General features: G+C 29.9%; 1 protein-coding gene across 2 annotated transcripts in view; it reads left to right on the top strand.

The window, feature by feature from the left end:
* Nucleotides 1-5,631: 5,631 nt before the first annotated feature.
* The window catches only part of LOC143202611 (alpha-tocopherol transfer protein-like), a 58,977-nt gene continuing 50,728 nt past the window's right edge, over nt 5,632-13,880 (top strand). The window contains exon 1 of one of the 2 annotated variants that reach the window (XM_076414250.1): nt 5,632-5,756. In XM_076414250.1, coding sequence (XP_076270365.1) covers nt 5,708-5,756 — 49 coding nt within the window. In that variant the 5' untranslated portion in view covers nt 5,632-5,707. Of the gene's footprint in view, nt 5,757-13,276; nt 13,389-13,880 lie in introns of those variants that run through there. The other variant, XM_076414249.1, reaches the window with a different exon arrangement.

The following is a 13,880-nucleotide window of genomic DNA, read 5'->3' on the forward strand; positions in this document are numbered from 1 at the left end:
AAGGTGTAGTCCTCCAAGTATTTTGGTTCTATAACTGAGAAAGTGTCGGTCTTACCCAATTTATCAAATAAGTCATTTAATTTGTTTTTACTCATCAGAAGCTGTAGTATAGAATCGTAACGAGGGTTCCATTTTGTGTGGGACATATACGTAAACATTATATTAATATTTGCGCTAAATGATGTCCCATTTATCTATTGATTGATGTATTTATGTGTAAATGCATTTTGAAACAGAATATATTTGTAGAAGAAAAGGAATTTGAAATACTAACTACATCTGTATCTTTATCTTGTATTTTAGTAGATGGATTCAATCACTTGGTTTATGATGTTTAAGTATACTATACTATAATGTTTAAACATTTTAATGTAATGTATATGTAATCAAATCCTAAAAGCACCAGATATTAATAATAAATATGAGTTACATCAACGACAATAATCAAGCAAAAATCACTGTAGCATCTAACACTTGAAAAAGATTGTCCGGTAATGGGGTTGAACTGCATTGGAAGATGCATCTTTCTAGATAGTCTTTTGTAATAATTTGAATATATAAATAGTAAAGCTTAAATATATAAGAATGATATTCAGTTTTAACTGCATCATGAATATGACAAAATGGTGAATTATTTTTTATGTTAATTTATCATTGTGTCTTAACTGTTGAATCTCATGTGATAAATAATTCTAATTTTATTAAGGAATAACAATATTCGTAATTATTTTATATTCCTAAGTAAAATGTTTGTGTTTATATGACAAAATATATATTACACCTTTTATACACGATATGAATAGTATCATTTTAGAAAAAAATAAACTCGTCAAACAACTATACAATGAATATGAACAAATCATACGAATATAAAAAATATATTTTTTAGGAAAAACAAAAAAATATTTGGCTCTTTGCGCGTTTAACACTAAGCGTAAATCCTTTTTGGGTGCGTATATATATCATAGATGTCAATTCAGACTTTATCGACAACTTCTGGTTTTGGATCACTTTGCTTCCTGAATTTCTACCGGGTAAGTCCAGTATTGTCGAGCAGTTGTAGTACTTCGACGTATTTATGTTCACGCAATCTCTCTTGGTGTTTTTCGCAAATCTTTTAATTTTTTTGGTATTCTTAGATCTTTGTAGTCCTCATCTCTAATATAGTATGAGGTTATGTATTATTATCGGTTAATGTTTTGATACATTTGGATCATCTTGATATTGGATTTCTCTGTATAGAACACCGTAAGTCTACACTGGCTTCAAAATTTAGTAATCTCTTTTGTATGTCAAATCCGCATGTGTAAACTTCACATTTCTTTGTCCACATTGTAATATTATTATCAGCAAATGTGGCTATTGTTACTCCTTCATATTTAGGAACGTCGCTGGTATACAATATTGGTCCAAGGGCAGTACCTTATTGTATACCCGCATAGATGGGTTTCGAATCTGAACATTCGTCTTGTTCTGAAATGACGATAAGAAAAGTAGAATTTCAAAATCTGGCTCATTTGAATAGGTAATTTGTTTGCCAATTTACATTCGAGGCCCACATGCCATACTATATCAAAGACAAAAGACACTTGGGCAAAATAAATTTCCTTTTTTTTAAATTATATCCATAATACAAATCCAAATTGGTGAGCCAGACTAAGTTGCTTTTCATCAATAACTTCTTTGAGGCGTTTTAGAGACAACTTCTCCAGTAATTTACTTATGATGGGTAATAGAGATATTTGTCGATGTGATGTTTTATCACTGGGCGAATTACCTGGTTTAGAGATTATAACAATATCCGTTCTGCTATTTTTATTATGCCTTTTCTTACCTATTGTTTAAGTACTTGGCCGCTTGTTAGATCATACCGTGGAGACTTTTAGATATTAACATTTTTATGAATTCCCCTGACAATATCTTTTCCATTTATTTGGTTCTATTTGGATTAGATAAAGTATTAAATCCGTCAGCATATAAAGTATTTGCAAGTAGGTACTCACCAAATAAATCTTCGTCCTCGCTATCTTTGATAGATTATACTTTTTAACCGCCTTCGTTATTGAGAAAATCAGACTGAAACCCCACATCCAAAACATATTTTATGCCATCAATAACATATTCCTTGGTGAGGAAGAATCTGAGTTCCTATTTATGGCATATAATACGGGTATAATGGTGAAGCACATCCGAATTCACCAAACTTGAGAAATCTAAATATTCTATAAATATAAATATCTAAAAAATTTTCGGACTTATTTATTATCGGTTATTTTTAGTTTTGATAATAATTTTTAAATTTTTAAACTAAATAATTTTTAAACTACGTCTAGTTTATGTTTTAAATCATGTAATTTACGTAGAATAATATTATATCAAGTCAAATACGTAAATTTGATCTTCTTATCGTCTAGCATTTAAAAAAACTTGAAAAAAGAAGTAATAGAAAATCCACCATTATCTGTTTTAAACTATAAAATATAATGCCATAGAGAAATAGAGATGTTTCGCGACGTCCCACATCTAGATGTCGTTACTTTTAATTAACTGACTGATTAAATTTCAAATAAAACCAAAAGGTAATTTTTTTAAACCATTTATTAATATAAAATTCCATGTCAATATCAAAAAGAAGCTAAAATATGTAATGAATATATATTATGTATATAAATAAAAAATAATGATATATATATATATATATATATATATATATATATATATATATATATATATATATATATATATATATGTATAATTAAATGTGGAATGTGTCAAAATTGTCTATAGCTCTTTTTCCCTATATCATAACTCTTTGGTACTATCATTACAAATAAGATATATTAAAATCATTTTTTTTCCCTCATACTGAAGGCAGAGCAGCACAGCTGAAAGCCTGTGTCTGTTAATATTTTACTTACTTGTTCAACATAAAAATATATTGAGATAAGATATAATTATTACTACAATGTTATTGTGAAAATTATGGAACGGATAATTAAAATAATTCAATCAATATACGCCAGAATGCAGAGAACATACCAAAAAGCAATACTTAGCCACAAAAATTAAAATGTATGATATATATTGAAATTATTACTGTGCTCTTATTATGGTAAAATAGAGGAGTTAAAAAGACAGTTTAACCATCTATTATTAACAATATAATAAAACAGGCACGACAACCTCTTGTCTATAAAATCAAGCTCATCTTGTTGGTCTATAAATTTTATTATATTATTTTGTATTAATGTATTTTAATAATATCCTTGTTGAAAATTTTATCTCGGTTAGGAAGCCTTAAACCAAAATATTAATTATAAGTATTTTGACCAATATACACGTGTGTCAAGCAAATTAAACCATTCAAAATAACGAGGTTTTTAATTAGTGACACTTTGCAAACATCTTTTAAAGGGTAACAAAATATTTTCATATAGTGTAATCACATTTACATTCAATGTCATTTTGTCATCACCCCATTTGGACACATTTTGTGTTTAAACTGTGTGTGATATTTTCATGATTTCTTCTGTTGTATTCCTGTAAATAATGATATATATGAACACAAATGCTTTAATAAATAATTGTATACGTATCAGGTAAAAGCAATGTTATGTTAAGTCACACATCTTTAGTCTAGCTAACTTGGATTGTTTATTCCAAGGAAAACTACATCTGGTTTTTTATTTCCGCACACACACTGGATACACAACACTGTTGAGGATGAAGATACATTTTAGTCAAATAATAGTGATTATATTTAAGACAATGACAATGAACAATGACATTATATAAATGAGCCAGTCATTTGAATGGGCCTATTTATATGAACCAATCAAAAAAATGGTCTTAGCTAGAATTAAATGGACCACGCAGATCATTTCCTCAATTTCGCCTTGCGTTTTACTTAAATAAGTAAAACCTTTGTATATACTCTATGAGCGCCATTTTCAATATGGCTGACATAAGGAATAGGTGCGTTTAAAGATTAAGTTATTAGTTCATTAGTATATATAAGTCGGTAGTACAAAAAGTAAAGTGAATTATCGATCTAGAAAGAGTTGTGTAACTGGATGCACCGATAGTAAAGAAATGCAGAATCGTTTTCATTCGAAGAAGTATTTGGCTATCATTAACAAATGGTTGATAATGTTAAAAATCCGAAACCGATTGGATTCAGTATCAAAGAAATTTATGATCGTTACAGCATGTTTTGTTGTTGTAAATTGGGGTAAGTTTATTCATACATATATAAATATAAAATTTTTATTTTTTTTTAATTTTAGAAATTCATCCACTTCTGAAAGAAACTACGCAAACAGCTATATACTTTTCTTCTTGGATGAATAGTTGCAGCTCATTAGGAGATAATTAACCGATATTCAATACACGAGGAATTTTGGTGTAAAATTTATTGCCCAAGTAAGAACAAATTTGTTAAAGTGTCATCAATTTAATAACTACCTTGAGGGGTTCATTTCATTAAAGAAAAATGTGTATTACCCAAATAAATATATTGGCTCATGGATTCAGAAATATACATCCTCGGCTAGTATGTTTTAGAAATCATTCGAAGCGCTCAACATAAGTTAATTTTTTTCATCTCATTGGCCTTTAGGAAATTGTAAAGAAGATGAACATAAGGCCTCTTTAAATAATTTATATTTTATACTAATGGGGGATGACTCTATAACTTCAATTCCAGATGTTCCTAAATGAATAAATGAGTCAAGACAATATCTTTACGCCCCAGAAAATTGTTTTATTATACTGTCCTTAGGTCTCTTTATTTTATCCGGCGATATTGCCACGTCCACAATATAACATATTTTTGTCAAATATCTTTAAAACATGTAAATTTAAAACTTTTTAATTGTGCACTACATAATGAGTTTGAATTTCTTCCATAGGTCTTTGTTTATGATTTTATATATATAATATTTATATTTTATAGATATATTTATTTTTACTGATTATATTTATTTCATTCGTTGAATTAATACATTTATTTCAGAAATTATATTGATTTCTATTTACATAATATTGGTTAATTAAAAGTGACGTCAGGGCTGTCACGGGCCGCACCAGCGTCGCAAACTTTATTAAAGAACCAATGAAATGTCTTTAGAGAGAAATGTTTTTTACAAGTGCCTATAATATAGATTTGATTTGACCAATCAAATTACTTGAACAGCCAATATAACCCCATCTGGATGTCGGGTAAAGCAAAACTATTCGCTAAATATCCCTAATAATTTTACTCTCTATTATTCTATGGATAAAAGCGTAGTTAAAATAGAAAACCAAAAATTTAATACCACCATTCTGTCAAGATAATATTTGAATTTTAATCTAAGTTAATTAATTCAAATTACGTTATATATAAAGAAAATTATGCAATGTCAACAACAATCTTACTCTCATAATTAGAGGAATATATAATTTTAGTGCTAGTATTAAATATACTAGTTTTGTATTAGTCTATTTCGTCAAATCATGACGTGTATCAACAAACATACCGAAATCAATCGGTTAACTGGATTCGTAAATTAATTACGTAATTGGTGGATTTTCAAAACGCCGAAAAAAAACGAAAGTGTTGACCAACGTCGAACGGCAGAAGAAGAAAATTGGAACGTTCAGTCCGCTAGATATTAAAAGTAAAATTTGCGTCTTGGTTTAGTGCATTGGTGAAAGTTTCGACATAATGGTCGCTGTGGAAGTGCAGATCGTAAATGTTGTTCTGCCCGAGGAAGGTAAGAACGGTAGATCATGTTTGATATTGTTTTTATTTATTTAATTTATCGACAATTTAGGTTGAATGAGAAATGACTTTTAACAATTGATTTTGTTTGAAATAATATTTTGTATGTAAGAAATACACAGAGAAATATTTTCAGTGGGTTAATTGGATACATATACATATTACATATCTTAAGTATTATCGATTCCTTCGATTATTTTTTCCATTATTTTATTTATATTATTTTATATATTCTATTCTTAAATGAATATATGTTTTTTTTATTACATTCTATGTTAGATGCGGTTAGTCAATCTCATTTTATAAATTTATTTCTACTGTTCAGTTGTACTGGCATTAATTCACTACCAAAACTATTGCGGGATAAATAGGTCGGCATATATATCCTAAATTAAAATTGAATCACAGTCCTTAAGCCAAAGTTAAGTGGTAGAAGTGTGAGTTTATGTGGTTTGTTTCTCATCAAACCTCCGATTTTCTGTGTTTGCTAATTGTTAACTGTACTGCTTCAACATTCCGTTGTTTTAGTAACCTTATTTCATGTTTTAAGGCGCAATCTTAGATATATTCATAGATATATTTCATTTCGAGGTTACCATGCGGTTCTTCATTGTTTCCGTAACGATGAGCACTGATAATTAATCGACAAACTTTTTTTTGGCCCCCAAATAAATGTATGTATGTAAATAAAATATTTTTAATTATCTAGATATTTCATATATCATGAAACAAATTAACGTTAAGTAATTGAAACAAAGTGTATCGAAATCTGGTAAATTAATCATATTCCATATTTCGATATATCCTCTTATTAAAATAGAACCTCATGATTTCAAGTTACCAAGCATAAGTGTACTGAGAAGGGGTCGTGATTGAAACGAATTCATTCCCTCTGTTTTGTTATTAATGGTTTTTGACACTGTTACCAAAGTTTTTTTTCAATTATGTTAGATGGAATTAGGTGATGAAAGGGTATCGTGCTGTAAATGCTAGATGAATTATTTAAGTTTTGCAGAATTTGTAAAAACTGTATCATTGAAATATTGTCTACGCATACCATGGCTGAATTTTCGCACTTTTTATTAAACAGCATTTTGAACTCTGTACCCACTAATGTATTATGCCAACAATATAGGTTACTTTTCCGGTATTTTCGGTTCATGCCCTATCAGATATACAACAGAGATTTATTTAACTGGATGGTCCGCGTTGGTGCCAATGCTATGTATGGCTTGTGTTGTATCCAAAGGAATCTATTAGAGGATTGTATGTATTCTGATCATTTCCTGACTTTAAAAATACATTCATTGAGAAAAATTGGTACAATATATATTAATCAAGATATTTTCAATGATTTTCTACAGTTTTTATATCTATCTGACAACATGTCGATGTACTGTATGGAAAAAATTATGCTGGTTTGAGTGATCCAATTACCGATTCATTTTCTCTTACAAAATTCTTCCAATTTCTGGCCTTTTTTCAGCAATAAGTTGTTCAGTTTGTTCAAATGACGTTAAAATTTCAAATGATCGAAATCACGATTTTTTTATTGTAAAAGTTTTTTATGGAGAACAGATTCTTTAAAATCAAATAAAAGTATTGAATGTGGAAATTTTGCGTAATAATTGTAAATGAAAAACTATTATTTTATTTACCTTGATTCTCTTTACCGATAGATATCGGTGATCAAAACATATGAAAGCAAAGTGAGAAAACAATATTTGTAAACAAAAAATTTTTGTGGCCGGGTAATTAGGTCAAATGTAAACATGAAATAATTTGTCTAAAGTGGGTTACATGTGGGACCCATACTCCAAGTGTATGAATTAGTCACTTTCAGTGAAAAAAATCTGGAAATAGTCATTTGAGTTCTCCCAGATAACTTGCATACTCTCATCTTCATCCTGGAGACCTTATAATTCTGCATTATCGAAGTTTAAAGATCATTCAAGATACGGTTTGTCGCTAAGCTCTAGATACTACTTCTGCAATGTTTAATAACAAAAAAAATGGACACCAAAAGTACTACAAACCGATTTTCGTCCCTTAGTAGAACTTTTTGATTGTTGAAAATCATAAGATGTTCCGAATATATTGCTTGTCAGTTACCATACTATTTTCAGATAATAAATAGCTTCCATAGATAACCGTTGATAAGAATAACCTTGCGCTTGATTATGTTAAAATCAAAATAATGTAATCGTATTTAAAGTTTGAATATATTTCTATTCTAAATATAAATTTGGCATAGTGGCCAAGGCGACAGGACGGTCCTCGTACTGTTGATTGTAATTGTAAATGTCTTTATAGGCAACAGCAGAAAATCCGATAAGGAATAACCATCCCAGTCACGTCAGTAACCAGGCTGGATAAGACCTGATGACCTTCTCGGATGATCTCAGTTGGTCATTGGTCCGTCGGTAGGCTAAATTCCGAGGACCGTGGTTCGGAGCTGACGTTAGGTTCAGTCCAGAGAAACCCTCGTTGTTCAAAAGTATGCTTTAAAATATTAATGTAAGCTCGGAGAAAAAATCTGCAACGATTAAGCTATAGAGAGAAATCATAAGCATGATGCGGCTGACAAAGGAAGCAAATGTATATTAAAGATACTGTAAACATTTTTTTTAATACAAATTTGAGCTCGGTGAAAATATTTGCAGATATTAAGCCTACTAAACCTAATATTTAAATTAGAAATTCTATGTGTTAATTTGCACATATATTTCTATTTCTTCTGTACCATAAATGTTGTTTCTCTCCAAATATAGCAAAGAGATAAATGGAATTCGTTTTTCTATTAGTCTATGCTTCATTACCGAATTGCCGAACGGATTTCACAAGTCAGCCTGCTTTGCTTGATTGGTATGGTTTTTAATAGGATAATCTAGTTGACTTGAAATGTGGAAATCTTGTTCAACTATTTGTTACGATATTAACAAATCAGATATACTTTATGTTGTTTGAAAAGTTAAAAAAGAAAATGCGTATTTAATATTTTTGAGAAAAGCTTAAACTCGGATACTTAATTTGTAAAACTAATTAGGTGTGTAAGTTGGTAGTGTGTTATAAAAGATGACATGTAAAACGCTATTCCTTGCAAAATAGCTGTTACTAAGTTACTGTTTTTTGTTTAAGTAGTAAATTCCAATATTTACTAATGCCCCTGTTGACGGGTTCTCCCGTCAGAAGCAGTGAAGTATTAATGAGCATCATGTAACAAATTCACCTAGCACGACAATGCTGATTCATACCTTTCAAAACCGACCAAAACATTAAACTGTTAAGTAGGAAGTTACACTCCATCCAATTTCTTGACATTTTACTATATTCGACTATCACTTGTTCTCATCAAGGGCATATTGATTTCCATGGCAGAATATTACTTGTTATAAGAAGCAATAATTTAGCTGATTGATACCAAATTTAAATATTATGAAAAAATGGCTGCAATTCAGTGCTTTGAGAAGCTTTTACTTAAAAGCTTAGCGTTATAATGACATTATTGTTTTCTTATTTTATTGAAGGCATGTGCCATTTAGATGAAGGTAGTCGCTTTTTCTGTAGATGATCTAGAATGTAGATGTATGAAAATATATGGCCGTACAGACCGTATTACTTGGGACATTTTAAAATCAATTATTTTAGTACGACATATGAATAGCTCAAATAGGCTTGAAAATTGGAAACTGATAAACGTAACTAGTACATGAATTCACTACGGCTCGAATTGCATTATAATTAAAACATTTAATAAAATATTTTTAACAAGAACATTGAACAGACTTCAAAAAAAATTAAGGAACACACTGAAAATTAAAAAAATTATTAAACTTAGATTTTTAACATAAAAAAAACATTTTAAAATAAAATACGTACATAATAATCATTGTAATAACCAAACAAAAATAAACAAAAACCTTATTTAACCCTTACAGTTATTTTAACTTAGATTTCTTGTTGGTAATTTCATTTTTTGTATATGTCAAAAAATTTTTGTATTTTTGGGGTTCGGCACCCACTGCCGTTGGTAGTAGTTAAAATAATATTGTAAATAGATAAATAGGTTTAGGTAGGCATTAAGCTAAAGTGTCTGTATATAGCAGAATATAAAATACGTGTAGTAGATAGGTTAAATAAGGTTTTTGTCTTCTTAAAAATATTTCGTTTTTCTCTTTTTAGTGTTATATATTGGCTCAATAGATTACGCAGTTATTTTATTTAATATTACAACTGGTAGGTCAAGTAAAGGTGCAGCACGTATGAGCAAAATTAGGGATAATGAAACAATGATTGAAAATAAGGGGCGCTTTAGGTCGCTACCTAACGTAGATCATTTGACAAATGTTCCAACTAAACTAGAGCAACAAAAAATTATTGTCTGCTCCTGGAATCGACCCCGCGACCCCCATTTGGAAGCTGAACGCTTTAACCACTACACCATAGAAGCCGTTGTCTACAATAATTCTACGAGGTCTTATGTGTTATAGTTAGTGCTTAAAAAGCAAACTAAATCGATTTTATACTGAATAACTTCCGATTTTCCGTCACATCAGCTCAGCAATAACTTTATACACAAATATCTTATTTTAGACAAAAGATACGTGAAAACATTGTACGTGCCTTTGAAATTTGAGCGTTTCCCTCGATACCCCCCGCCCCATCAGATCGCGACTTGGATCCAACAGGAAGTGCACTCTTTCGAATAAAAAAAGAATTTTGAAAATCGGTCCACAATTGATGGCGAAATCGGCGAAAATACATTAAAATCGATCATAGAACCTCCTCCTTTTTCGAAATTGGTTAAAAACTCATTCATTTATCCAGATTAGTTAATTTGAAATACCGGAATGAAACCTGGTTCTTGTGAATTCAGTGGTTATGGAGAGAGAATCGCGCATTATTATGAGCGAAACAGAAACAGTAATTCATAGTTTTCGACACTTAGAAGACTTCAAGTATTTTCTTATACCAAAATGGTTAAATTTGAAGAAATCAGTATAATACTAAAAACATAATTCAGAAATTAAGGTTATCAAAAGCGATAGATCGCTTAGTCAGTGTCTATATTCAGTTAAAATATAATTAAATGTGTCTATATTATCATTACACCACATTTTTGTTGTGGCACAAAGTTGTACCCAGCTAAAGTTTAGCTTGTGCGAGAATTAAAGTGCCACATTATTCCAGTTAGAGGTATGACTTTGTCAATTAGATATTTGAGAGTTTTTTAACACTTATAAACATCTTGTTCTTGAATAAAGTTCAACTTAATGGACATATAAGTCAGTACAGGAGCTATTGAGTTTTCCTAAAGCAAACGTATGAAGATTAGCACGAGAACTTATCGGTTGTTGCTTTTTGGAGGATAAAACTTTCATTAGGATGATATTATTATTAAATATTTCGTACTAAATCTAATATTGAATAACCATTATTTTATCAAAGAATTACTTTTTTTTAATAGACCTATTATATATAGTGTTCTTTTGAGGTCACCTATCACCTTTACCTCTTTACTTAAAAATTGTTGGCACTCAAATTCAAATTCTTAAATAAATTAAAGAAAATAGTGAAATGAGTTATTTTGCAATAAGATATTATTCAAACATATTAAAGTTCCAGGGAATATATTCATTTTAGTACATAAAAAACTGTGAATTTTGCGTTTGGTTTTAGTGGAACAATCGGTTAAAAAAATTAAAGATTTCAAGAAGAACTTCGTGAATTAATTTGACGTTGTTTTTTGAAGAGAAAAATAGTGTTGTAGATTCTGCACTAAGCAAATAATGTAACATTGATTGGTATGCTGGCTTTAAATGTCACCAAATAAACACCGATGATGCTTTGGTCATAAAAAATGGCCAATTGTTCCAGAGAAAGTTCACAAAGTAGCTTCGAAAAACTGTTAAGTTGCTAAACGGAACTAATTACCTAAATGTATGTTAGAGATGTGACAAATTAGTGTTCTTATAATTTTATACCAGTATTTTAGTTATCCTGGATACTTATTTAGTGATGGAAATAGTATTGTTTGAATGAACTAGTAGACAATGTCTGTATTATTGGTTTCTGGATCTGGAGATATTTATTAAAAGTAGGTGACGTCTTGCAATCGATAGGAGACGATCCTATATTGAGCATATTTGTGAAACTGTTCACAAATGGAATTCCTGAATCTAGAGTGCTGATTAGATGTTGAAATCATTTTTAATTTGTAGTGCCCCTCCCCTTGATTCCTGGTGCGTGCGAAGTGCTTTAAGAGGTAGGATAAATTCCTAGTTCCCTACATGATTTCTAAGTACGGAAACACATTCAACATTCTTATTTCGATGTGAAACTCGGCTAGTACACTATCCGAAGGTTCAATATTAATATATTATGATTTCAATTATTTCTTCACTACATAAGAAAGTGTAGAAAAAACAAGACGTAACTTTATATGGTAATAACCGTATTATACTGGAAAATAGTATTGTTAGAATGAACTAGTAGACAATGTCTGTATTATGTATTATGTAGACGATCTTATATTGAGCATATTTGTGAAACTGTACCCAAATGGAATTCCTGAATCTAGAGTGCTGATTAGATGTCGTAATCATATTTAATTTGTAATGCCCCTCCCTTTGATTCCTGGTGCGTGCGTAATGCTTTAAGGGGTAGAATAAATTCCTAGTTCGCTACATGCTTTCTCGGTACGGAAACACATTCAACATTCCTATTTCGATTTGAAACCCGGCTAGTACACTATCCGAAGGTTCAATATTAGCATATTATGATTTCAATTATTTCTTCACTACATAAGAAAGTGTAGAAAAAACAAGACGTAACTTTATATGGTAATAACCGTATTATACTGGAAATTTGGTACATATATTTTCGTTTCTTTTGTACAAAATATATTTTTTGTAACAGTTGCCTAACTGCATTTCATCCTTCCGGTTTTTAACAGGGTCCTTATTGGCCCAGCTCAGCCATGAGACACATTTGCTTAAACAGAATAACCTCATCACAGGAATTTAATAATAGAGAAAGTCGCAAATTTAATACTAGAACAACTATTGTTTTTTAACGTTAAAAAATATGATCGTCGATAGGAAACATCAATGTACGTCATCTTTTTTAAGTCAATTCATCAGTATTAAGATAAGAAGTTAAGTTAAGTTAAGATCAGGTTGTTAATTTATTCAAATTACTTTAAGTGTTCGAAGCCCAGTAGACAATAGGATTAGATACATATTTTTTTCTTCATATTCAAATAAGAGTAATTTGAAATAACCGCGATATTTGTCAATAACATGTCCATCGTAAACTATTAATTAGAGTTAATGTAAAATGAAAAGAGCGTAAATGTTAATCTAATGATTAATAATTCGTGTGATATTACCGAAACCGACATAAAAGCTCTAACGAATGGTGTTCGTGTCATTGTTGGTGGCACAACTGACGACGCGTTTTACATACAATATCGTACAGTTTTCGAATTTAAAAGTCATCGTTTTCCAACGTTTTGCCAGGAAACATTCGGATTTTGCAGTAGCAATCATGTTTGGTTCGAAGAACAAAAATAGTGGTGAAACACAATGTCGAGAAATCATATCACGAAGTATACCGGAACAATGTAAGTTTCAAATAAGGAAGTACATAATAACAAGGAGTAATTACAATTAGAACATTTTATAACAGATTTCACCGTTTACTGAGTGGAATAGTTTTCATCATTTCAAATAAATGCATGTTATTTATCTTGTTAAAACTCTTTAAATTTATATTAAAGAGCAAATAAGATATGATATTATATGTTTAATATAATCAATAAAATATAGTGGTAGTTTGTTTAATAAAAATACAGTATGTTTTACGAATAGCTAATAATTAATGAACCATAGTTTTAAAAGTAATTAAAGTGATACAGTAATAATAATTATTTAAAATTGCCATTCGATATAACTTTCCTTCTATCTGCCATTTTCTCTCATAAATTCGCATTAGAGATGCAAGAAAGTTTTAAGTGATGTTCTACCTGTTTGTTACAAAATACATATATTTTCATTTATATTGACGTCCATTGGCCAATATACGCCACATTATTATAGAATTCCTCTAGCATCAG

Source organism: Rhynchophorus ferrugineus, unplaced genomic scaffold (assembly GCF_030347505.1).
Source record: "Rhynchophorus ferrugineus isolate W39M unplaced genomic scaffold, kcgeb_rfMv2 rfM9, whole genome shotgun sequence".
NCBI lineage: Eukaryota > Metazoa > Arthropoda > Insecta > Coleoptera > Curculionidae > Rhynchophorus > Rhynchophorus ferrugineus.